General features: G+C 45.0%; 1 protein-coding gene across 1 annotated transcript in view; it reads right to left on the bottom strand.

The window, feature by feature from the left end:
• ACVRL1 (activin A receptor like type 1) overlaps positions 1–26,918 on the bottom strand; it is a 159,822-nt gene that overhangs the window by 62,863 nt on the left and 70,041 nt on the right. The window contains exons 4-6 of the mRNA XM_069758304.1: positions 15,210–15,412; positions 14,004–14,097; positions 5,769–5,915 (exon numbers count right to left, since the gene is read on the bottom strand). Coding sequence (XP_069614405.1) covers positions 5,769–5,915; positions 14,004–14,097; positions 15,210–15,412 — 444 coding nt within the window. The remainder of the gene's footprint in view (positions 1–5,768; positions 5,916–14,003; positions 14,098–15,209; positions 15,413–26,918) is intronic.

Genomic DNA, 26,918 nt, shown 5'->3' with positions numbered 1-26,918 from the left:
GGCTATCCACCAGGATTTGTTATACAGGGTGGTTAAAATCCGGGATGAAGTGGTGGAACAACTGGTAATGCCACAATCCTACCATCGGGTGGTGCTTGAAATGTTTCACACCGCATGCTGGTAGGGCACTTGGGGGGCCAAAAAGAAGCAGGAGCAAATACTGCAGCGTTTTTTTTGGCCTGGAGTCTATTCTGAGGTCCAGAGGTTCTGTGATACATGTCCGGAGTGCCAACTAACCTCAACCACAGCACACTACCGTAGTCAATTGGTACCTCTGCCCATTATAGAAGTACCTTTTGACCGGATTGCAATGGACCTGGTGGGGCCAATATAGTAAAATCTGCCAGGGGCCACCAACACATATTAGTGGTCTTAGACTACACCACCTGATACCCGGAGGCCATTCCACTTTGGTACACCTCGGCTAAGCTTATAGCCCGGGAGTTGTTTTCCATGTTCTGTTGACTTGGGCTACTGAAGGAGATCCATACAGATCAGGGCACTCCTTTTATGTCCAAGGTGACGAAGGAACTGTACAAGCTCCTCAAGATAAAGCAGTTATGCACATCAGTATATCACCCCCAGAACAAATTAGTTGAGCGCTTCAACAAAACCCTCAAGTCCATGCTCAAAAAGGTGGTCTCCAATAACAGGAGGGATTGGGACATGTTATTGCCCTATCTGATGTTCACTATCTGTGAGGTACTACAGGTTTCACAGGTTTCTCTCCTTTTCAGCTACTGTATTGCAGGCATCCGAGGGGGGTGCTGGACATAGCTAAGGAGATGTGGGAACAGAAGCCAACACCACATAGGACTGTAATCAAGCACGTGGAAGTATGCAGGACCGGATTGCGGCAGTCAGGGCCATAATAAAGGAGCATCTGGTGGATGTCCAGACCGCATAAAGCCACATATATAATAACAGAACTACGGTCAAATCCTTTAAAGAAGAGGAATGGGTGTTAGTGCTAGTGCCCACCGTGGGGAGTAAATTTATGGCCAAGAGGCAAGGTCCATATAAGGTTAGGGAAAAAGTGGGGGAAGTGATCTACCGAGTTTGCCAGCCCGGGAAGAGGAAACCCGAACAGTTATATCATGTGAACCTACTAAAAGCCTGGAAGGACTGGGAATGTTTGGTCGCGGAGGCGACCTTGGTAATACCAACAGGGAACCCTCTGTCACCGGCCAAGGATAAGGCCGAGAGAGAGGTGAAAATAGTAGACACATTTCTCGAAACAGCAGCGTCGAGAGATCTGGAAATTAGTACAAGAGAATGTAGATGTATTCTTGGAACTACCCAGTCATACCTCTGTCATCCAGCATGACATTGTCACTGAGCCTCACGTAAGGGTGCGAATGAAACCATACTGTGTGCCCGAGGCCCGAAGACAAGCCATCGCGAGTGAGGTACGACAAATGCTCCAGCTGGGAGTAATTGAAGAATCCAGGAGTGACTGGGCTAGCCCGATTGTGTTAATCCTGAAGCCGGACAGATCATTATGGTTCTGTAATGACTTCTGAAAGTTAAATGAGGTGTCAAAGTTCGACCTTTATCCAGTGCTCCGGTTGCACGAGCTGATTGAGCGACTAGGTCAGGCTCAGTACTTTACCACCCTCGATCTGACCAAGGGTTATTGGCAGGTGCCTCTTACAGAGTCGGCAAAGGAAAAGACCGCCTTTATAACACCGTAGGGTCTGTAACACTATGTCTTCTTTCCGTTTGGCCTACACGGGGCCCCAGCCACATGCTAGAACCCTATAGGAAGTACGCGTCAGCGTACTTGGATGACATCATCATCTTTTGTACTGACTGGCATACCCACTTGTCCTGGGTACAAGCGGTAGTAGATTCGCTCAGAGACGCGGGCTAGATGGCGAATCCCAAGGAATGTGCGATAGGGCTTGAGGAAGCCTGGTGCTTAGCATACGTGATCAGCCAAGGGGTTATCAAATGCCAAATAAATAAAATCGAGGCCATTCAGAACTGGCCCCAACCTGTTACCACCAAACAGGTGAGAGCATTTCTTGGAATAATCAGGTATTACCGGAGGTTTATACCTAATTTTTAAGGGAGAACAACACCCCTAATCGATCTCCTCAAGGGAAAGAAGCAGTTCATTGTTCAGTGGAACCTCCAGGTGGAGGAAGCGTATCAATCCATGAAGGTAACGCTGGCTCATTAGCCCCAACTTCCAGAAATGCTTCATCGTGCAGACGGATGCCTCTAACGGCCTAGGAGCAGTCCTGTCACAGGAGGTGAATGGAGAGGAACATCCAGTCACCTACCTAAGTAGGAAACTCACCGTGGCGGAGAAAAATTATAGCGTAGTGGAGAATGAGTGCCTCGCCATTAAGTGGGCCTTGGAGTCCCTACGCTATTATTTACTTGATCGACCATTTTGCTTGGTGACAGATCATTCCCCTTGGTATGGATGAGAAATGCCAAGGAGAGGAATTGTGACAATCTGACTGCACTCTGATGTAATCTGAGCGCAGTCCAATAGTGACCGTGAGGACGGAAGACTGAGACAATCTGACTGCACTCTGATGAAATCTGAGCGCAGTCCTATAGTGACCGTGAGGACGGAAGACTGTGACAATCTGACTGCACTCTGATGAAATCTGAGCGCAGTCCTATAGTGACCGTGAGGACGGAAGAACCGGACAGAGAGTGGACCCTCTGGGTCACGGTACTGATACACCCAGGGGCGAGCGAACCCGAGATGACAACCCCTATACAGGGATAGATGGGGAGCAGGCCCGAGGGGAACAATACCGCAACAGCTGGCACCAAGAGGGACGGCTCTGGAAAGGACAGAAGGGAAGGACGGAAGTGGAGGAGAAATCCTGGGAATGAAAGTAAAAGGGAGAGGGGAGGAAGGGACAAACCAAGGGAGACAGGCTGGGAAAACGGAGGGAAGACAGGAGGAGAATGAGCCTGAGAAAACGGACCAGACTGGAGCAGAAAAGGATCTGAACCAGACAGGGCCAAACGAAGGTACAAACTGCACACAGCAATCAGGCACCTCCATTATGGAGGCGAGGCCTGATATAGCCCAAAGGTGTACCTGATTGGAGGAGACAGGAGCAGGGAGGGTCCGAAATGGTTAACTGGAGGAAGAAGTGCACGCCCGCGTCCTAAGGCGCATGTGTGGAGCAGGTACAGGACGGGAGGGAAGAGGAGTGCGCACCCCACACTGAAATCCCCGAGCAGCAGGAAGAGGACGCGGGGAACCGGCGCGACACTGAGAGCGGCGTGGAGAAATGGAGAGAGCGGGACTGATAGGAGAAGCGGCCGCAGCATCAGAGGAGGCCGGTATGACAGGAATGCTCGGGTCACCAGATAGTTTCTCTCTCAGCAGAACTTTAATTTCACCGTGGAACATTGAACGGGGAAGTCGCAGGGAAATGCAGATGCCCTGTCATGGGCCCTCTGTATGGTGACAAGTGCTCAACCCCACAAGGGGGGGTATTGAGGTAGTGACAGGTGTTATATGCGAGGGTCGCTATGTGTCCCCCAGGATGCACACAGAATTGCATGTAGTGCATTGCAGTCACAGATATAGCTGTGATTGCAGTGCAAAAGAAAAGTAAGTTTGGTCTTGAACTAGCTATTTGACCAAGGCAGATTTAAGAAAAAACGGCATGGGATTTTATTTTTGGAGCGAACTAGAAGATGTTAGTGGGGCAGTTCGCGCCCTCCAGGCCGGGTCTTACAAGTGGCCCATGGCCACGGATTCCATTTAAACACCCTGCAGCAAAGAGTTGGGTGTGTCAGTCTTGGTTTGCAAACTGCAGAGCAGGTGGCTCTGCAAAGCTCAGCCTGTGTGAAGTAATATGGAGCCAAGTAAAGCCAAAAGGCCTGGCACCCCTCAGCATGAAGCATGACACGGTGGTGCAGTCGTCCAAGGCAACCTGTCTCGGATACAGACTGTCTTGATTCCCGGCTGCAATCTGGAGGATACCATTTGTTTTCCATTTGTGAGTATGTTGGACATTAAAGACACTTTGTTTTGAACTTTCCTGTGGTCACTGCTTGTCTGTCACACTGCACCACCCCGCTGCACTACAAGCCTCATAGGCATACGTGAAACTGTAGAGTTGGGCCAGGAGACTCATGATCGGTCCATACTCAGATAGTGGAAGTTAGACATGTGAAACCGGCCTTACTGAGAGCAAAACACGTTGGAAGGAAAAATGGGATTGAATTCAGGTAAGTAGAACAAGTACTGTGCATATAGTATGGGGTAGAACAACATGTACTGTGTATATATTATGGGGTTTGTTAATATAGGGTATTTATTCGTGGGAGTAAGTAGGCTTTGGGGTACCCTGTACCCAAGGGGTATCAAACATGAAGCCACTGAGCTGCATGTAGCCCCTGAGGCTGCGGCCCACTTGCAGCCCTTGAGGCTGCGGCTCAGAAGCACAGAATCTCTTGTGACTATCGCAGCCCAGTCCATAGGGTCGCCGATGCCATCACTTCTTTTTAGTTGAATATGCGTCCTTGGTTGCACATTAATTTGAAATGTATCGCGGTGCAGAGACCACAATAACAATACCTGCCAATCGGCTGCATTGTTGCCAGGTGCAGCCCTAGCTGTGGAAGAAAGGGGACGCTGTTCACGAAGGGAGCAAGGTTAGTTGAGAAGGATATTTCTTTTTTTTAATGTATATGTGAAGAGCAGAACAAAAGGGGACATTATTACAAGATGAGGACCAAAATGGGGATATTACTACAAAATGAGGACCAGAATCGGGACACTGATGGGGACATTACTACAAGACAGGGGCCAGGATAGGAAAATTACTACAAGATGGGGACATTACTGTAGCACTTGACATTACTACAAGATGGGGACATTACTAAAGAATGGGGTAATTATTACAAGATAGGGACCAGGATGGGAAAATTACTACAAGTTTGGGACATTACTACAGGAAGGGGACATTACTACAAGATGGGGACTAGGACTACAAGATGTTGGCCAGAATTACTGCATGGTGCCAATTGTAAGACAATATTACTATATGTTGCCAATAGGAGTACAAAAAAAGGAAAATCATTTGTAAAAAACTTAAAACTAAAGTATGAAAAAATCATCTAAAAATATGATGCCACTATAAATGCTGTTTTATGTAAACAAAACAAGTTTGTTATTGTCGCATCCATAATGGCCCAGGCTATAAAAGTGTACAATAACTCATACGGTAAATGTCATTAAAAAAAAAATAAAACAAAAAAAGCTACAAAAATTTATAAAAGAAATTATCAAAAAAAGGGTATAGAAAAAAATATCATAACACTAAAAATGTCATCTCGTCCTGCGAAGAATGCGAATGCGAATGCGAAGAATGCGCCCATCAAATTCAAATTAATTCTATGTGCGGCTTATATTCCCAGCTGAGTTTGAGACCTCTGCTGTACCGAGTCCAATGCTTAAAACATAGCATACTGTCCGTGAAGATGCAGAAACTCTTCTCTCCTAATGTGCAGTATGTTGGAAATGTTTAGACTCCCTATGGTGCAATGCAAGGTCCTCGGGTGAGTCTAGACTACAGTCTAGATTTAAGAGTGTGGTTTTATACTATGGGATGGCAGCCCTCAAAGTAATTTCATCCATCCATTACCACTACATGTGTATAATTAATGAGGAGATAACCAAAATGGATTATCGAAAATGTTGCAGGATTATATGACAGAGTGGAAAATATTGCAGGGACAATACGACTGTCTTTTAACCAATCAAAGTAACTATATCTTACCTAAAATATTTTCATGACGTAACAAAACTGTGTTGTAAATCTCTGTCTCTCTAAACCACGACTGTTCATCCCGAGAAGAAAATATTTTAACCGCCACATTTTCCCCCTGCCACAATCCTCTCCATACTTCTCCGTATCGCCCTTTACCTAAATATTGAAAAATAAAAACAATAAGATTATATTTACAAGTATTATAAGTATTCGCTTCAAATCCATAGCAGCAGATAGTAAAATTCACGTGAACTGGAGTTTTCAGAGCCTTATGTTTCCACGGTCAGGAAACGCAGCGTGTTTGACGCTGCGTAGAGCTGCAGCGTCAAACACACAGCATTCAGATGTTACAGCATAGTGGAGGGGATTTCCTGAATTCCTATCTCCACTATGCATTAAAAGACACAGTCGGAAGACCCGCGTAAACAGACATGTGGCGCTTCTCTCCAGAATGCAGCATGTCTGTTTACAATGCGGCGACGCTCCGTTGCCACACCGTAAATTTACCATAGACTATCATTAGATGCGGTAAACGCAGCTTACTATGCATGTCTACCAATTTAAATAATATCTTACCTGTTTTTTGGGGGGTCCCCCTATTTTAATAGCCAGTAAAAGCTAAGTATACAGCTGCGGGCTGATATTCATAGCCTGGGAAGCTCCATGGGTATTAACCCCTTCCCAGGCTACAAACATCCCTCAGTCGCTGGCTTTCCCTCTCTGGCGCAGAAAATTGTGCAGGAGCCCACGTCATTTTTTTAAATTATTTTTTAAAATTAAATAGATATTGCATTTAAGGCCGGGGTCACACTTGTGAGAAACTTGCACAAGTCTCTCGCATCTATACCCGGCACTGCCGCCATCACTCGAGACCGGAGCATTCAGCTACATAGAAATACATGCAGTTGCACACTCCGGTCCCGAGTGCCGGTGGCACTGCCGGTTATTGAGGTGCGAGTCTCATGCGAGTTTCTTGCAAGTGTGACCCCGATCTAACGCAGATTTCGTGTGTGTGTCTTTATTTAAGGCCAGGATCACACATGAGAGAAACTCGGATGAGCCTCGCTTTTTAATACCCAGCACTGCCGCCATCACGCGGGAGCGAAGAATACATGCAGCCGCACGCTCCGCTCCCGAGTGCCGGGTATTAAGATGTGAGACAATAGATAATAGAACAATAGATGATAGATACGACAGATATAGCGATAGATAGATAGAAAGATAGATAGATAGATAGATATAGCTATAGATAGCGCTACCTGAGTGGGTTGGGGGACACTCGCTTGGCAACGGGATTAAAGCACTCTGGTGCGGTTTCTCACAAAAACAGTCTATTTGGTTTAATTAAATGTCATAAACCGCACTGTAGACCATGTTGCACATCACAGGCCTGCACATAGTCCATAGCACTTTAACTCGGCGAACAGTTCATTAACGTCAAAGGAACACACAAACCACCGACAGTCTGTTCCAATGGCAGATACTTCTCTGCCCGTAACCCCCTTTAGCTGGAGTTACCTTACAGGAGCTCCTGCTCCACACACTGACTCCTGTCAGTCCTGGTTCCCAGGGAAGCTGCCGAACTGGGGTCACCGACCATGTGACCAGGGCACTTCAGATAGTCCAGACCCGCAGACGGAACTGTAGCTTCCCTAACACAGTAACCATCACAGGCTCTGCAGATACGGCCTCTCCGTGCACTAGTCAGGAAGTCCAGTACCAGGCATTTCCAACACACAGGCCTTCAGTCCACAGCCTCACCATGTGCTTCCAGGAATCCAGTCCACTCCAGTACAATCCAACACACAGGCCATTCACAGGACCTCACACTCTGACCATTCAGGTACATACATTCTCAACCATGTGACCACACCATGGTCACATTATGTACCTGTAACCACTCCCGCCCTGCTCTCTGACCAACCCTGCAAGTCTCCCTTTGCAACTATACAAATACTTGTGGGACTACAGGTCCTAGAACAACAACATTACATCAGGCTTACAGCGCAGAGGGCCATTTACAATGACGCTGGACATAGTTTCATTATCGCCATTACAAATACGCCTCCATGCGTATCTATTATCTATCATCTATCTATTATCTATCGCTATATCTATCTAGGATTCCCTAGCAACAGGCAACCCCCACATGTACTTATGCTGGCTAACAGATGTAAATCATTCAGCTGTGACAAGAAAAACTAAATCTCCGAGCACTAAAAAATACTCGGAGGACCCCTGAGCGTGCTCGAGAAATCTTGAGTAACGAGTATATTCGCTCATCACTAAATACTGCCAATAAGTGGTGTGGGCGGGGTTATACGGAGCTCAACACTCAGGGTATGTGCACACGTCAGGATTTCTTGCAGAAATTTTCCTGACAAAAACCAGACATTTCTGCCAGAAATCCGCATGCGTTTTTACCGCGATTTTACCGCGATTGTTACGTGTTTTTTGGTGCGTTTTTTGTGCGTTTTTTCCCAAATACATAGAACTGCGGGAAAAACGCAGAAAATCCGCAAAAATAATGAACATGCTCATTTTTTTACCGCGATGCGTTTTTTTTCGCGGAAAAAAATGCATCCGTGTGCATAAAACATGCAGAATGCATTCTAAATGATAGAATGCATAATGTATGCGTTTTAAATGAGTTTTTATAGCGTTTTTAGCGTGAAAAAACATGACAAAAAACGCGAAAAAACCTGAACGTGTGCACATAGCCTCAGAGAACTGCTAGATCTGCAGAAGAGAAAACAGTGATTTCATTAAAACTGCAGAAGCAGCCCAATAAGTGACACATTGGATTGAGAGTCTCTGTCTCCATGTCATGCTGCTTTCAGATAACATAGCCAAAACCTGCAGACAGATTTCCTTTCAATCAAAATGGGAAACAAATCCTTATTGTCTGCACAATGTGGCAGATTTCTCATTGATCTGACTGGAAGCTAATTTGTAAGCAAATCTATTTGAAAATTGGAACTTGTCAATGATTTTCCATTTGTGAATAGACTTCTTTCTGCAGTATATGCATGGATTTGTAAAGTTCTTACGTATGTGAATATACGCTTATCTAGAGCTGCATTATCTTGTTTGGAGATCTTGAATGTAAGGTGCAGTGGCGTAGGAAGGAGGGTGCGGGGGGGGCGGGCCGCCCCGGGCGGCACAATGCGGGGGGGGCGGCCGGCGCTGCAGGAGGAGGAAGAAAAAAAAAAAAAAAAAGACGCGGGCACTTTAAATCTTCGGGCGGCGCCGTCTGCCGCCAAGACCAGGCTCCCCCCAACCCCGGCCCCCGCTCTTTATACTCACCTCTCCTGGTTCCTGCGGCAGCTGCAGCGTCTTCAGCGCTCTCTGACTCTGCGACGTCTCAGGGCAGAGGGCGCGATGACGTCATCACTGTGCGCGCCGCTCAGCCTCTCTGTCCTGAGCGTTGCAAGCCGGAGAGACGCTGACTGGCTGCACCGGACCTGCGCTAGGAACGGGAGAGGTGAGGAATTTTTTTTTTTCTTTATGTCTGACTCTGGGGGCAATGCTGGAGACACTGGGGCAATACTGGAGACCATGGGGCAGATTGCTGGACACACCGGGGCAATACTGGAGACCATGGGGCAGATTGCTGGACACACTGAGGCAATACTGGAGACCATGGGGCAGAATGCTGGACACGCTGGGGCAATACAGGAGACCATGGGGCAGATTGCTGGACACACTGGGGCAATACTGGAGACCCTGGGGCAGATTTCTGGACACATTGAGGCAATGCTGGAGACCCTGGGGCAGACTTCTGGACACACTGGGGCAGATTTCTGGACATACTGGGGCAATGCTGGAGACCCTGGGGCAGATTTCTGGACACTGGGGCAGATTGCTGGACACGCTGGGGCAATGCTGTGCACGCTGGGGTAGATTGCTGTGCACGCTGGGGCAGATTGCTGTGCACGCTGGGGCAGATTGCCGTGCACGCTGGGGCAGATTGCCGTGCACGCTGGGGCAGATTGCTGTGCACTCTGGGGCAGATTGCTGTGCACACTGGGGCAGATTGCTGAGCACACTGGGGGCAATGCTGGACACACTGGGGGCAGTGCTGGAGACCCTGGGGCAGATTTCTGGACACACTGGGGCAATGCTGGACACTGGGGCAGATTGCTGGACACTGGGGCAGATTGCTGGACACACTGGGGGCAATGCTGGACACACTGGGGCAATGCTGGACACACTGGGGCAATGCTGGACACACTGGGGCAATACTGGAGACCCTGGGGCAGATCTCTGGACACATTGAGGCAATGCTGGAGACCCTGGGGCAGATTTCTGGACACACTGGGGCAGATTTCTGGATATACTGGGGCAATGCTGGAGACCCTGGGGCAGATTTCTGGACACTGGGGCAATACTGGACACTGGGGCAGATTGCTGGACACGCTGGGGCAATGCTGGACACTGTGGCAGATTGCTGTGCACACTGTGGCAGATTGCTGTGCACACTGGGGCAGATTGCTGTGCACACTGGGGCAATGCTGGAGACCCTGGGGCAGATTTCTGGACACACTGGGGCAATGCTGGACACTGGGGCAGATTGCTGGACACACTGGGGGTAATATGCTGGACACACTGGGGCAATGCTGGACAACATGGGGGTAATATGCTGGACACACTGGGGGCAGGACTTGAGGCATGGGCAGAATGTAGATACGGGGCATGATTGGAGACACGGGGCAGGATTGGATCATGGGGCAGGATTGGATCATGGGGCAGGACGGATACGATGGAGGGTGGTGGGGCAGGATGGGGAGATCATATGGGGTAGAATGGATACTCATGAGGACAGGATGCGAGAACATATGGCTGGAGCCAGGAATGAGATAAACGGGGCCAGGGTGGGGAATATTATTACCATAGGGGGTAATTAAGGGATATTATTACTGCAGTGATGTATTTATTTTATTTTTTGAGTATACTGTTTTAAATGAGGGGGCGGTCCTGTTACTGTGCAGAGTGACACTATGTCACCTTTTTTTCTTCATGTGGTGTAATGTAGAAGTTGTGAAAAATTAAGTAATGTGTTCTGCAAGCGGAGCTCGAGATAACTGTGTTATTTCCTGCAGAAACGAGTCCTGGCTGGAAGGAATGATGGCGGTCTGTGCTGGATGAAAGATGAAGGACTTCACCTAGAGACGTCACTGGTGAGTCAGTGTTACCTATACACTGACACTATACACTGTATACTATATACAGCGGTCCTGTGTACAATGTCACCAGTGATCACTGTATTATCTATACATTATATACAGAGCTCCTGTGTATAATGTCACCAGTGATCACTGTATTATCTATACATTATATACAGAGTTCCTGTGTATAATACCACCAGTGATCTCTGTATTAACTCTACACAGACACTGCATACTAAGTACAGATTTCCTGTGAATACTGGCATTTATGGTGATAGTATTGTGTTTTGTTTTTTTTATTACTGATCAGTATTGTAGTATTCAGTCACTATGTGGTGGTAATATGTGGTCTGGAAATGGTGCGGTGGTATTTGTCCCTTGTATGTAGTATTATTCTTTCACTATGTGGTCTGGTCATGGTGTGGTGGTATTAAGTCACAGGTTTGGCATGTGGGGGTGACACCATTAGGCCCAGTTTAAGTTCTACAAAACAGGAAAACCATTTTTGGTAACCTTTGTGTGTATTGAGCCGAGGGAAAGGGGGGGGGGGGGCGCCAAACTCGGGAACAGCCCCGGGCGGCAAAAGCTCTAGCTACGCCTCTGGTAAGGTGTCCACAATGAAAAACAGTATGTAGCCAGGTATATAACTGATAGAAAAAACACCTTTAGGCTACGTTCCCCTCATAGAGTTTTAGTAAGTTTTTGATGTTACAGATTTCTATAGTATTTCTGCACCTATTTGCGCCCCCTGCTGGATGTCCTCATATGACCTCGAGCCTGGGAACTTTTCCCACGCTCCAGGGACATCCAGCAGGGGGCGCATCACCGCGAATGAAGGTAACTACAGGTCATTGACCTACATTACCTTCATTCGCTGGGGTTTACAGCCACAAGCAGCGCTGCATTAGCAGAGCTCCTGGCTGTAAAATATTTTAACCCCTTCAGATGGATTTACAACGTGGGACGTTACAGATCTACGGAAGGTATGTATATTATTGGTTTATTATTTTTTATTTGTTACAGAACGAGGGTCTTCAGCCAGTGGATTGAGCGTACAATAAAATATTAAAACAAACGGTGTGTTTATTTCATTAAAATACTTTTTAATAATGTGTTTGTGTTTTTTTTAACTCTTTCATACTATTATTTTCATACTGGATTAATAATGGATAGGTGTCATAATTTACAATAGCATGGTGGCATTAACCCTTCATTACCCCATATCCCACCGCTACACGGGAATGGGAAGAGAGTGGCCAAGTGCCAGAATAGGCGCATCTTCCAGATGTGCCTTTTCTGGGGTGGCTGGGGGCAGGTGTTTTTAGCCAGGGGGGGCCAATAATCGTGGACCCTCTCCAGGCTATTAATATCTGCCCTCAGTCACTGGCTTTACTACTCTGGCGGAGAAAATTGCGCGGGAGCCCACGCCAATTGTTTCCGCGATTTAACCCTTAAATTTAAGAGCTAGAGAGCTGAAATTTTGCATATACACACTAATAACATTCGTAGTGTGAAATATGCAAAAAAAATGGGGATATGACATGGTTTACTGTATGTAAACCATGTCTCATATCATGTCGGGTATTGGCAGGAGAAATGAAAAGCCGGTAATTGAATTACCGCCTTTTCTGCTATATCGCCCTGAAGGAAATATAAAAAAAAAAAAAAACCATAGACTTTCATTGGGTTTCGAGTTTCGGCCGATCCCCGACCCCGACTTTTCAATAGGATTGGCCGATTTCACTCGACCCGACTTTTGAGAAAGTCGGGTTTCGTGAAACCCGACTCGACCCTAAAAAACTAAAAGTCGCTCAACCCTAGTCATAACGGTTTGGGAACCTACCCATGCACCTTCCTAGGTTGTGCACACGTTGATCTAATACTATTGTTAGTATTTTGAACTGTAGCCTCTGAGCAATAGGAAGCTAATGAAGGGCCTGGCAGAGAGGGGAGGCTGGGGAATAACGGGGAGACAGGTGATTAGTCGGGCAGAAGAGTTTAGGATGGATTGGAGTGGTGCCAGAGTGCTAGAGGGGAGGCCAGAGAGCAGGAGGTTGCAGTAGTCGAGGCGGGAGATGACAAGGGCGTGCACTAGTGTTTTTGTGGTTTACTTGGTCAAGGAATGCACAGATTCGGGAAATGATTTTGATTTGGAATCAGCAAGAGGAGGCAAGACCTTGGATATGTTGCTTGAAAGAGAGGACAGAGTCAAGGATCACCCCGAGGCACCGAGCGTGCAGGACTTGGGAAAGTGAGCAGCCATTGACATTGATGGATAGGTCGGGTGGAGGGGTAGAGTGAAATGGGGGAAAGGAGACCATGATTTTTATAATATACAAAAATACTGGAGTATTGGTATATATAATACAAGTGATCAGAGGATCACAGGTTCAAATCCCTTAAAAAGCTAACTAATACACTAAAAAGTTGTTGTTTTTTTTTTTAAATTTGAAAAAATAAAAGATATTTTTAAAAAAATACACGAGTCTTATCTATAATATAAAAATAATTAATCCAATCATAAACCATGTCCAGAAAAAAATTTGAATTAGTCAAAATTGTAGGTCTTTTTTTTGAGGGGGGGGGGTCACCATAACGCTGCAAAAAAATGCAGCAAGAAATGGTCAAAATGTCATATTTGCCTTAAGTGTTATGAAATGTTGTCTCACCCTACAAAAAACAAGCCCTTATACTGGTCCATCAACCAAAGATTACATTACAGGTCACAATAATGGCGACACAATATATTTTTTTTTAACAAATGTCAATTTTTTTTTCTCCTTATAAATAATTAAAAAAACAACTGGACATGTTTGGTATTGTGATTGTACCGACCTGGACAATTATGGTGCTTGGTAATTTTTACCACACTCGTTCTGCAAAAAACAAGCTCTCATACAGCTATGTGGACGGAAGAATAAAAAAGGGGGCCTGCGATTTCTATAAATCCCATCCACTTTGATAGAACTGTAATGCGCTGCGTTTTTTGTGCGGCGAAAATATGGAACATCAAACACAAGCCAAAAACTCATCATGTGAACTTAGCCTTAAAGTAGGTGTCATTGTCGACTCTTACCTACACATTCCACAAGTGTAACTTGGCGAGCCACAGTTCTTTGTACCAGGAAAGGTAGCCCTGAGCCACTACCAGTAGTAGAGTCTAAAAGATCCTGCAAAAATGAAGACATCTGGTTAGACTGTTTCTGACCTTGCTCAATACACTTGCATTATGCAAGGCCGGATACCGTCTAGTCGGCATGTGACTGCGAGTATGCAAATAACATACTGAATTTGTGGTCGCGTTCCCTTCTCTCCTGGCGCCAGCACCAGAGAATCCTCACAGCATGCAGTGCGAGGATTCACAAGTCTGTAGTCGCTCAGAGTGACGGCACACTTGTAATTTAAGAAAACGGGGATGAGGAAAAAAGACCGGCACCACTGTCGCACCTGCAGCCAGCGTTTATGTCCATGGAGGGAAAGTTGGTAATACATTGCCCCTGGGATCTCGGGTGCCGTACAAAGTGAAAAAACTATTCAGGCAATGTTAATGTAAGATAGACAAGAGGTGGCACTCGCTGTCCCGTGTAAAAAGTTCACTTTATTGTTCACATTTAAATATGGAAGCAGGAGATTCTTGTGCGGTACATGTCGGATGATGACCGTTTTGCGCCTTGTGCGCTTCTATGGGTCCTATCAGTTGCAGAGTTGCATTTTTTCCATGCAGAATTTAAATGCTACAATTTTCAAAAAGCAGTTTTCCCAAATCAGTCAGAAAAAAGGTGTGTGCATGAGATTTCTGAAATCTCGTAGCTTTTGCTGGTATTGTAAAAGGTAGCTTAAAATTTGCATTAAAAAAACGCAGCAAAAACGCGACGTGTGAACATAGCCTTACTATATACTGTATATGAACAAGTACCACAAATCCTGTTTCCACACATTTAAAATAAAGATAATGTGGCCATCCCCTTTAATAATATTAAAACTTATTTACTCCAGGATCCATTGAGGCATGTTTCCATGTTGTGATTATGCTTCGGATTTTCTGCTCTGGATTTTTGGGCTGAAAATTTGCTGCATGTTACAATAGTAGAAATAAGGGTGAGTTTTCCAGAAATCCCATTCACAAGGCACAAAAATAGATAAATCTGGACTTTTCCATGTTATGGTTGCCGTTCAATATAAAGACTTGGATACACTGCTCTGAGTATGAATAAAACAACATTCAGAAGAAGAAAAAAAAACTTCTCCACAAGTTATCTACATCGTCCTTCCAACGACTCACCCCTAAAGTGCTGTCACCGACTATTGATGCATTAACAATGTCGGCATGCCCAAAGTCAATGGCAAGGAGTCTTGGCAAGGGCTTCTTCCGGCTGCCTTGCTTCATCTTCCAGAATAAGAATGCGAAAAACATCAGAATGATGACGAAGAGAACTATGGGAAGGACAGTCACTAGGAGGAGGCTTGTGTCTCGGGATTTCTCTACTGTTGTAGAAAAGAAACATTTTGTTACTTATGTGCTTCTCATCAGATCCAATACAAATCAGAAAAAAATGACTATTCAGATAATTAAAGCAATTGTCATCCCATCCCTCTATCTATTTAGTGCCATAGTCTAAACTATTTTCTAATATACTTGAGTTAAAAAGTCCTTGTGCTTCCCTCACTACACTATCTAACTGCTTTCATCTAATATATAAAGCTGAATGTGTGTGTGTGTGTGTGTGTGTGTGTGTGTGTGTGTGTGTGTGTGTGTGTGTGTGTGTGTGTGTGTGTGTGTGTGTGTATGTCCGGGATTGGCATCTGCACCGTCGCCGCTACAGCCACAAAATTTTGCACAGTCACATGTCTGGACCCCGAGAGCGTCATAGGCTATGTTGTGAGGCGAAATTTTAACCCCGCGCGTTCCAATTCACCAAACAATTTTGCCCCTATCTACATAATGGGGAAAAAAGTGAAAGGAAAAGTGTTGGAGGCGCCGCAGCTACAGCCACAAAGTTTTGCACAGTCACACGTCTGGACCCTGAGAGCGTCATAGGCTATGTTGTGAGGTGAAATTTTAACCCCACGCTTTCCAACTCACCAAACAATTTTGCCCCTATCTACATAATGGGAAAAAATGAAAGGAAAAGTGTAGGAGGCAAATTGACAGCTGCCAGATGTGAACAAGGGGGACTTAAAGAATGAGAGCGATGGAGCCAAAGAGTATATACCGTACAGTTGCTAAGGTGGGGCCCCGACATGGGATACTCACCACACACGGGGATATGAACACACACACAAAATGCGCCACACACTACCACGTGCTTGAACACATATTACCCTCAGCACACATTTCACCACAAATACACCAACCTCGCCACATAAAAGTCGAAACACAAAAGTCGCCACTCAAAACTCGCCACGCGCAGAACTCGCCACATGCAAAAACTAGGCTCTTGCAAAACTCGCCACAAGTGCAAAACTCACCTCATGGAAAACTCGCCACACGCAAAACTTGCACACGCGGAAAAATTGCCACATGCACAAAAGTTGCAACACATGCAAAAGTTGCCTCACACAAAACTTGCACATACTCAAAAGGCACCACACATAAAACTCGCCACGCGCAAAACTCGCCATGCGCAAAACTTGCTGCACACAACTTGCTACACTAACCTGTCACATGCAACTCGACACACAAAAAGTTGCTACACGCATGTTGCCACACAAAAATCATCTCACAAAAGTCGCTACATGCATGTCGCCACACGCAACTCAACACACACAACTTGACAAACGAAACTCGCCCTAAAACACACACAAGTCTGGTATTATCCTTCAAAAATAAAAATCTGATTAATAAGCAGACAAACTACAACAAATGTACCATATAGGAAATACGGCAGCTGTCAGTCACATGACCTGTCTATTATGTGTATGTGTGAGCTAATATATACTGCCAGGGGGAGGGCTTCCTGTTGGCTGGGGATTTATCAGGCTGCCAATTTAGCTTACAAATACTGAGGTAAAAATACTGAGCAAATGAGTGGCGCATGCGCGGACTCTGGCAGCGGCGGACATGTCGCGCTAAGCTCCGCTGTCCGATGGTCCCGAAATAACCCCTTCCAGCAACCAGGACACAGCGGAAACACCGCCTTCGGATCACCTACACTCCCGGGAGTGCGGCAGACGGTAATGCCTAAAAAAGGCAGTGCAACTCAGCCAGCAGGCCGCTCCATATCGGAGCTCCTCTCAAGCGGCAACGCTTCCAAAATGGCCGCCGCGGCCGCCCCATCTCCGGCTGAAGCCCTGATGACAGAGGGAGATGGAGAACAGAGAGAAGCAGCCGCAAACGCAGAGACCACGGTCTCCACAGCGGCGCTTATAAAATCATTGCAGGAGACCTTCCGGACGGAGCTGTCCTCTGCCATGCAAGGTATAGCGACACAGCTACAGGACGTTCTGCAGCGCACAACCTGCCTAGAGGAGAAGGTGGAGGCTATAACTGATGCATTGGAGGAGGACCATGACACACTTAAGCGCCACACCGACCGCATCACTGAGTTAGAGCTTCGGTGTGAAGACTACGAAAACAGGTCACGCAGGGGCAACCTGAGATTAAGAGGCCTCCCTGAACATATAGTCGCCCTTGAGGATACAGCGACCGCTCTATTTAAAGCGCTCCTGCCTGACTTGGATCCAACTCTCCTCCATATCACTAGAATTCACAGGGCCCTGGGTAGGCCTCGTTCGAGTGAAATACCTAGAGACGTAATATTAAAACTACACTACGAGGAAACGCGAGACCTAATTCTAATGGCAGCCAGAAACCAGCCTGCATTGCCCGGCTTACCGGATACTGTCCATATTTATGCGGACATTGCGGCGGCCACGCTGGCCAGAAGGAGATCACTCAGACCCATCACAGCCTCCCTCCAGGGAGCTCAGATTAAATACCGATGGGGGTTCCCTTTCGCCCTAAATTTTACAACTAATTCACAATTGTATGTCTGCCGGTCATTGGAGGAGGGAAAACAGGCCCTAACTAAAGCGGGAATACCGATTTCCACCGACATCCCCCCTCTACCCCAAAGAAGATCCAGACCGATAAGGGAATGGAAGGACTCCCCCAGAACAAGAAGCCAAAATGCAAGGGAAATGAAAGGAAGTTGTGACTCGTTTCGCAATTGCGGTCTCTACAATACCTGAACTTGTCCTATCTATTATTTAACGGATCCAGATGAGTATACTAACAATCTGTGCCTGGTTTACATACCACAAGTTTATTATAATTATCCAAATTCCACCTACCCTCCCCTTCGCTTTTCCCTTCCCCCCCCCCCCCCCTTTTTTTTTTTTTTTTTGTTATTTTACTAACCTCCCACAGGGGTTGGGACCCTCGGAGTTATTACATGCTGCCTGAAATTGGTGACCACTGGTTTACTACTTATTATGGGAACCCAGATCACCATAATACTTGGACTTAGTGTCCTTTTGACTGTACTATCTGCTTTGTTTGTTGCTGTCTTCCCCATGTCTGTCTCCTTCCTTATGTTTTCCTTTAGAAATAGTCGTTATAATTTCAAAATAACCAAACGCAGTGATGGGATAGAGGCTATTGTGACCTTAGTTTACTACCTCACATTCATTAGCAATAGACACACATTTAAACATGTGTAGAGTCCTTTCTCACAATGTCCGGGGATTCAATTCGCCTATAAAGCGCAAGAAGGCTTTTCTAGATTATCAGAAACAGAAACCTGATATAATATGTTTGCAGGAGACTCATTTCACTAACTCCTCATTCCCAAAGTACTTTGACTCACACTTCTCACAACATTATTTGTCGTCCTGGGACCGCAAGAGGAGAGGTGTAGCTATCTTTATCAGAAATAACTTCCCATTTCACTGCACTAACACATACTCTGACCCAGAGGGTAGATTTGTCATCCTCCTTGGAACTTCCCAGGGCCTCAATATATGCATCATCAATAGTTACTCTCCAGCTGAGGCTCAGACCCACACCTTTCAACTAATCTTATCAAAACTCACCCCACTCACATACCAACACCTTATCTGGTGTGGCGATTTCAACCTTACTATAAACCCATCACTAGATAGCAGCTCCTTAAGGCGTACGGACATAACAAAAGCCAATAGGAAAAAGATCCTTCAACTGATGAAGGAAAATCATATTGCGGATGCTTGGAGGGAGCTAAATGGGCCCACACGGGGATACACCTACTACTCACCAGCGCAAAAATCCTACTCAAGAATAGACCTTCACCTAACTTCTGCTGCAACCCTCCCCTCGATCCTCTTTTCTAGGCATATCCCTTCATCATGGTCAGATCACGACGTTGTCCTATCAATGTTCAAATTTGACATTGTAACCTCTAGACTATTCAAATGGAGGTTGAATGAGTCCCTGCTTACTGACCCTACCATTTTAGAAGACATTAAAAAAGACCTAAATATCTATTTTGAGGCCAATAACACTGGGGATGTTTCACCTGGCTCTGTGTGGATGGCGCACAAAAAATTCATAACCGGATCTCTAATTAAAATTGCCTCTACTAAAAAGAAACAAAGATCGGAACAACAGTTACAATTGGAAAACAAACTTTCTAAGTTGGAACAGGCAAACCAAACTAATATGTTGCTCTACTTAATCAAACAGATCCATGATGTTAAACTACAATTAAATACGCTATTAACAAACAGAACTGAAAAAACATTGACATGGATTAAATCATCTTTTTGCAGATACGCCAACAAGCCCAGCAACATGCTGGCCCGTATGCTCAGGAAAAGGGAACTTTTAAATAATATTCCCTCCATCAAGGACCCGACTGGTCATATTACGGCCCACCCAGAAGTAATATATAATACATTTCACAAATACTACCAAACGCTATATACTGCCCCCCAACACCCCCCTCCGCGACATCTTCATTCTTTTCTAGAAAAATTGGCACTTCCTAAAATATCCACCCCAGCTGCTGCCTCCCTTCAGACCCCTGTCACTGTGGAGGAGGTAACACTAGCAATTAAAAATCTAAAAAAAAATAAAGCCCCCGGGCCCGATGGCCTTACTGCGATCTATTATAAAAAATTCGGGGACGTACTTTCATCCCACATCCAACAATATTGTAATGCTCTACTAAATGGAAAGCAAATGCCATCTGAATTCTATACAGCTCATGTGACAATTATCCCTAAACCAAAGAAAGATCATCTATACCCCAAAAATTACAGACCAATCTCTCTATTGAATGTAGACTTAAAAATTTTCACGTCCATCATCACTACCAGGCTTAATACCATTCTACCTGGGCTAATACACCGCGACCAAGTAGGATTTATACCCAAAAGGCAAGGCCCAGATAATATTAGACGAAATCTTAACCTCATACACTCAGCTAACCACCTCAAACAATCCCTTTTGGTGTTAGCTCTCGATATAGAGAAGGCCTTTGATTCGATCTCCTGGTCCTACCTATTCGAAGTCCTGGCAAAATTTGGCATTCCACCAAACATTATATCAAGCCTTAAATTGTTATACGATAGTCCTACGGCCTATTTAAAACTACCCTCTAATAAACCTACTCCTATCAATATACAGCGAGGCACGAGACAAGGTTGCCCACTGTCCCCTGCCCTGTTTGCATTAGCTATGGAGCCCCTGGCAGAGGCAATCCGAGTTAACCCCAATATACATGGGCCACGAGACCTGGGCAAGCAGTATAAAACAAGCCTTTTTGCGGACGACCTACTTCTGACACTCACCAACCCAATTACCACACTCCCGAACCTATTCACAGTCCTACATGATTTTGAGATGATTTCAGGCCTCAAAATTAACATAGATAAGTCGGAGGCCCTATTCATCAATACCCCAAGAGAAGTGCAGAATAACATAGTTTCCCAATTTAAATTCACTAAAAAAGACCATTACCTAACCTATTTGGGAGTAAACTTGACCCCGCATAAGTCGTCCCTATTTAAATGGAACTACCTCCCGTTAATAAAGAGTCTCCAATCAGATCTTGCTAGATGGTCCTCCATGACGCTCTCTTGGCTCGGCAGGTTACATGCCATTAAGATGGTTTCCCTCCCAAAATTTTTATATCTCTTCCGGTCCCTACCCATTCCGATACCGTCTAGAACAATACATGAGATCCATATCATGATCTCAAAATTCCTTTGGCAGGGAAAGAGACCCCGGATCAGACAAAAAACCCTATTTAGACACAGGAGGTGGGGTGGATTGTCGCTGCCCAACTTTATGCTGTATTACAAATCGGCTCAACTAGCCCAGTTAGCATCGTCCTGCACTGACAAAAACACTCAACCTAGATGGATTGAGTTGGAGTCCTTTTTGTTGACACCTTTTTCCCTTCCGGGCCTTCTTTGGACTATGCAAAAACTCCCAAAGGGTATACACATAGCAGCCCCATTCACTTTCCATTCCTTAATCATTTGGCGAAAAGAGAGATTTAAGCATAATCTCCAATCTAAATCCTCCCTGATGACGCACCTTTTCCATAATCCTGACTTTTTGCCAGGGCTGGACCCCCGCCCGTTCTCATGGTGGATCTCGAATGGCATCCTCGCTTTGAGGCAGCTTTGCACCCCTTTTCACACGTTGCTTACCCGACAAGAGTTTACTCAGAAATTCACCCCACCAGCAAGAGAGGCACTACGCTTATGTCAAATATTTAATTTTGCTAACCAGATATTACAACATAGGGTCCCTCCGCGCCCGACTAACTATGAACAAAGATGTATGATAGACCCCTTGGGAAGAGGAACCATTTCACTCATTTACTCATCCTTAAATGACACCCAGGGAGATGAAAAACTAAAATGCATGGAGCAGTGGGAGGCTGATCTGAATATATCGATGTCCTTAGAGGAATGGCGTAGAAGTTGTATTACACTTACCAGGGGAAGTTGTCAAACTTCGTTAATTGAGGCATCTATTAAGCTCTTGCACAGAACCTATCTAGTTCCAAGTAAATTGCACACCATATACCCTAACACATCAGATCGTTGTTTTCGGGGATGTGGGGCGCGGGGTGACCTAGAACATGTCTGGTGGGGATGTTCGGTGGTCTCGGCACTGTGGAGAGGGGTGCGGTCTGTGGTGGAGAGAATGTCCGGCAAGAGAGTTTTATTAAACCCTACAGTGTTTCTTCTAGGGACTAAGATACCGGGTTCTTCCAATAAATTTCACAATTTGGTTGCCCAGCTCTGCATGGCAGCAAAACTACACATTGCATCGAAATGGAAGACTCCCTCGCTTTCGATGACGGCGGTAATGGACAAGATGAACACCATACTTCTCTATGAGCGTATCCAGGCCACGAGAAACGACACATGGGACATTTTTTACCAGACTTGGCGACCTTGGATAGACCTGGATGTTAATAGCAACCTGGAGCAGACCTTATTATTATCCTTGTGATGGTTTTGATTCTGTTTGCACTCATTCCTGTTGCAAAATGCTCAATGGCTATTAAACCCCCCCCCCCCCCCCATCCTTACGTGTTATCCTTCTTTGTCTATGTCTTATTGTTTTAATGATTACTTTGAATAAGTTAAGTTTAGTCGTTCTTATACGGCTCATGTCCTTATGTTACATGATTTACAATTGAATGATAATCCCTTGCAAGGGACAATTACTGTTAAATTTTATTGAGAAAATAAAAATCTATTGAAACTAAAAATACTGAGCAAATAACGTGTGAACGAGGTCTAATACAGGAGGAGATGACACATAGGTATATACTATATACAGGGGAGATGACACACAGATATATACTATATACAGGAGAGATGACACACAGGTATATACTATATAGAGGAGGAGATGACATACAGGTACATATATATACAGGAGGAGATGACATACAGGTATATACTATTAACAGGAGGAGATGACACACAGGTATATACTATATACAGGAGCAGATGACCTACAGGTATATACTATATACAGGAGGAGATGACATACAGGTATATGCTATATATAGAAGATGACATGCAGGTATATACTATATACAGGAGGAGATGGCACACAGATATATACTATATACAGGAGAGATGACACACAGGTATATACTATATACAGGAGGAGATGACATACAGGTATATACTATATATAGAAGGAGATGACATTCAGGTATATACTATATATAGGGGAGATGACACACAGCAGGTATATACTATATACAGAGGAGATGACAAAGGTATATACTATATACAGGAGATGACATACAGATGTATACTATATATAAGGGAGATGACAAACATGTATATACTGAGGTGATGAGGTGAAAATGAGAGGTGTGAGGTGAAAATGAAAAGGTGTGAGTGCAAAATGAGAGGAGTGAGGAAAAATAGTGGAGTGATCAGAAAATGACAGATGTGAGATCGAAATGACAAGTGTTAGGGGGGAATGAGAGGAGTGAGGGAGAAAATGAGAGGTGTGAAGGAGAAAATGAGAGATGTGAGGGGGAAAATGAAAGATGTGATTGGGAAAATGAGAGGCGTGATGGGAAAATAAGAGAAGTGAGGTGCTATAACTAACCACAGATATTTACTATGCCCAGGCAACGCCGGGCTCTTCAGCTAGTTTTTTATATAAAAGAAGCCGAGATCGTTGCCGTACAGAACTGATAGGTAGTTAGAAACTACCTGCCTGTAAGTTCTTGGCCCCATTAAAAGAAAAAAAACACAAAAGCTCTGGACAATCCCTTTAAAGGAGTGGTCCGAAGTCCAAAATAATTTTCCTCCTAAATCCCTATCTGCGGTATTTAGTGCCACAGTCTAAACTATAATATCCTATCCTTCCCCAACTACAGTATGTATCTGCTTTTCTATTTATTTTACTTGCTTTTTGATGACACTTCGTTTGAGCATCACCAGTGCATGTTGGGATACTCAAACGAAGCATCAACAGGGGGCAGAGTCTGCAGTCCCCTTCATGAAACGAAGAGTCATCAATGACCAGTGACATCACGGACTGCTCCTGCCAGCAATTCTGCTGCTTCATTTGACCCCACGTTAATAGAGCAGCTTTTCCTGTTATGGTCTGCTCTGTTGACAGTGTGTCACTGCCAACGTCATGCTGGTTGACAACAGTGGCCCCATAATTAGGCAGCGGGGAGTCAAATTTTAATCAGCATGACATGAGCAGTGACGCCCCATCATCAGAGGAGAGTGAAAGAGAAGAAGCTGCTCTGTGAATGTGTTTCCACAATCAGTGATGGTTTGGGGAGCCATGTCATCTGCTGGTATAGGTCCACTGTGTTTTATCAAGACCAAAGTCAGCGCAGCCGTCTACCAGGACAAGCTTTTTGGAGATGGAAATTTCATTCTCCAGTAGGACTTGGCACCTATCCAGGCTGCCAAAACTACTAATACCTGGTTTAAAAACAACATTATCACTGTGCTTGATTGACCAGAAAACTCGCCTGACCTTAACCCCATAAGATGAGCTGAATGCTGCTGTCAAAGCAACCTGGGCTTCCATAACATCTCAGCATTGCCACAGGCTGATCGCCTCCATGCCACGCTGCATTGATGCAGTAATTGATGCAAAAGGAGCCCCCACAAAGCATTGAGTGCATTTACTGAACATACATTTCAGTAGGCCAACATTTCGAGTTTTTAAAAACATTTTTTCAAGCTGGTGTTATAAAGTATTCTAATTTACTGAGATAATGACTTTTGGATTTTCATTCGCTGTAAGCCATAATCATCATTTATTTTAACAGAAATAAACACTTGAAATAGATGACTCTGTTTGTAATGACTCTATAGAATATATGAGTTTCACTTTTTGTTTTGAAGAACTGAAATTAATTAACTCTTTGATGATATTCTAATTTTGTGAGATGCACCTGTCATCCCAGCGTGTGTACTCTAAGCCAGGGGTCTCAAACTGCATTCCTAAAGGGCTGCAAACCATACGTGTTTTCAAGATTTCCTTAGCATTGCACAAGGTGCTGTAATCATTATCGGTGTAGGTGATTAAATTATCACCTGTGCAGTACAAGGAAATCCATGATCTGGTTGCAGCCCTTGAGGAATGCAGTTTGAGACCTCTGCTCTAAGCATATCTAATCACGCCTGTGATGTGATACACTCCATGTATCTAATCCCAGCTTATAATATAGCCTCGTTGACAGTCTACTTGTCAGTATCACTTTGCAGTCTCCAACAAAATGTCTCCACAAACACCCAGAAGGGGAGGAAATGAGTGATGTCACACATATGTGAGCAGACTCTGCCTACATTTACTGCAGTCGTAATGTGAGCTGGTTGTACACTAGGTTTTCAAGGCAAATTTTAGCAGTTGCTCCCCCTAGTATTTAAAAGTGGAAATTCCAAACCTTTTTAACCCCTTAATCCCATATGACGTACTATCCCGTCCAGGTGACCTGGGACTTAATTCCCATGGACGGGATAGTACGTCATATGCGATCGGCCGCGCTCACGGGGGGAGCGCGGCCGATCGCGGCCGGGTGTCAGCTGCCTATCGCAGCTGACATCCGGCACTATGTGCCAGGAGCGGTCACGGACCGCTCCCGGCACATTAACCCCCGGCACACCGCGATCAAAGATGATCGCGGTGTGCCGGCGGTGCAGGGAAGCATCGCGCAGGGAGGGGGCTCCCTGCGGGCTTCCCTGAGACGATCGGTACACGGTGATGTGCTCACCGTGTACCGAGCGTCTTCTCCCTGCAGTCCCCGGATCCAAAATGGCCGCCGGGCTGCATCCGGGTCCTGCAGGGAGCACTTCCGGGTCAGGATCAGGCTGCAGCTGCAGCTCTAATCCTGCCCGGCTGTATGTCAGATCACCGATCTGATAGAGTGCTGTGCACACTGTCAGATCGGTGATCTGTGATGTCCCCCCCTGGGACAAAGTGAAAAAGTAAAAAAGAAAATTTCCACACTTGTAAAAAAAAAAATAAAAAAAAAATTCCTAAATAAAGCAGAAAAAAAAAAATATTATTCCCATAAATACATTTCTTTACATAAAAAAAAAACAAAAAAACAATAAAAGTACACATATTTAGTATCGCCGCGTCCGTAACGACCCGACCTATAAAACTGGCCCACTAGTTAACCCCTTCAGTGAACACCGTAAGAAAAAAAAAAAAAAAACGAGCCAAAAAACAACGCTTTATTATCATAACGCTGAACAAAGAGTGGAATAACACGCGATCAAAAAGACGGATATAAATAACCATGTTACCTCTGAAAACGTCATCTTGTCCCGCAAAAAACGAGCCGCCATATAGCATCATAACCAAAAAAATAAAAGTTATAGTCCTCTGAATAAAGCGATGCCAAAATAATTATTTTTTCTATAAAATAGCTTTTATCGTATAAAAGCGCCAAAACATAAAAAAAATGATATAAATGAGGTGTCGCTGTAATCGTACTGACCCGAAGAATAAAACTGCTTCATCAATTTTACCAAACGCGGAACGGTATAAACGCCTCCCCCAAACGAAATTCATGAATAGCTGGTTTTTGGTCATTCTGCCTCACAAAAAAATCGGAATAAAAAGCGATCAAAAACTGTCACGTGTCCGAAAATGTAACCGATAAAAACGTCAACTCGTCCCGCAAAAAACAAGACCTCACATGACTCTGTGGACCAAAATATGGAAAAATTATAGGTCTCAAAATGTGGAGACGCAAAAACTTTTTTGCTATAAAAAGCGTCTTTTAGTGTGTGACGGCTGCCAATCATAAAAATCCGCTAAAAAACTCGCTATAAAAGTAAATCAAACCCCCCTTCATCACCCCCTTAGTTAGGCTAGGTTCACATTGCGTTAATGGGTTAACGCTAACGGACAGCGTTGCACGGCGAAAATGTCACAATTAACGCCGTGCAACGGGTCCGTTAGCACAACCATTGACAGCAATGTGATTTTCAGGTGTAGCGCATCGCTAGAGCGTGCCATTTTCGGCTCGCGCTAGCATGGTGC

This window comes from Ranitomeya imitator, chromosome 3, assembly GCF_032444005.1.
Source record: "Ranitomeya imitator isolate aRanImi1 chromosome 3, aRanImi1.pri, whole genome shotgun sequence".
Classification (NCBI taxonomy): Eukaryota; Metazoa; Chordata; class Amphibia; order Anura; family Dendrobatidae; genus Ranitomeya; species Ranitomeya imitator.
Note: the sequence above shows the minus strand (reverse complement) of the source record. Positions and strands in the feature narration are given on the sequence as shown.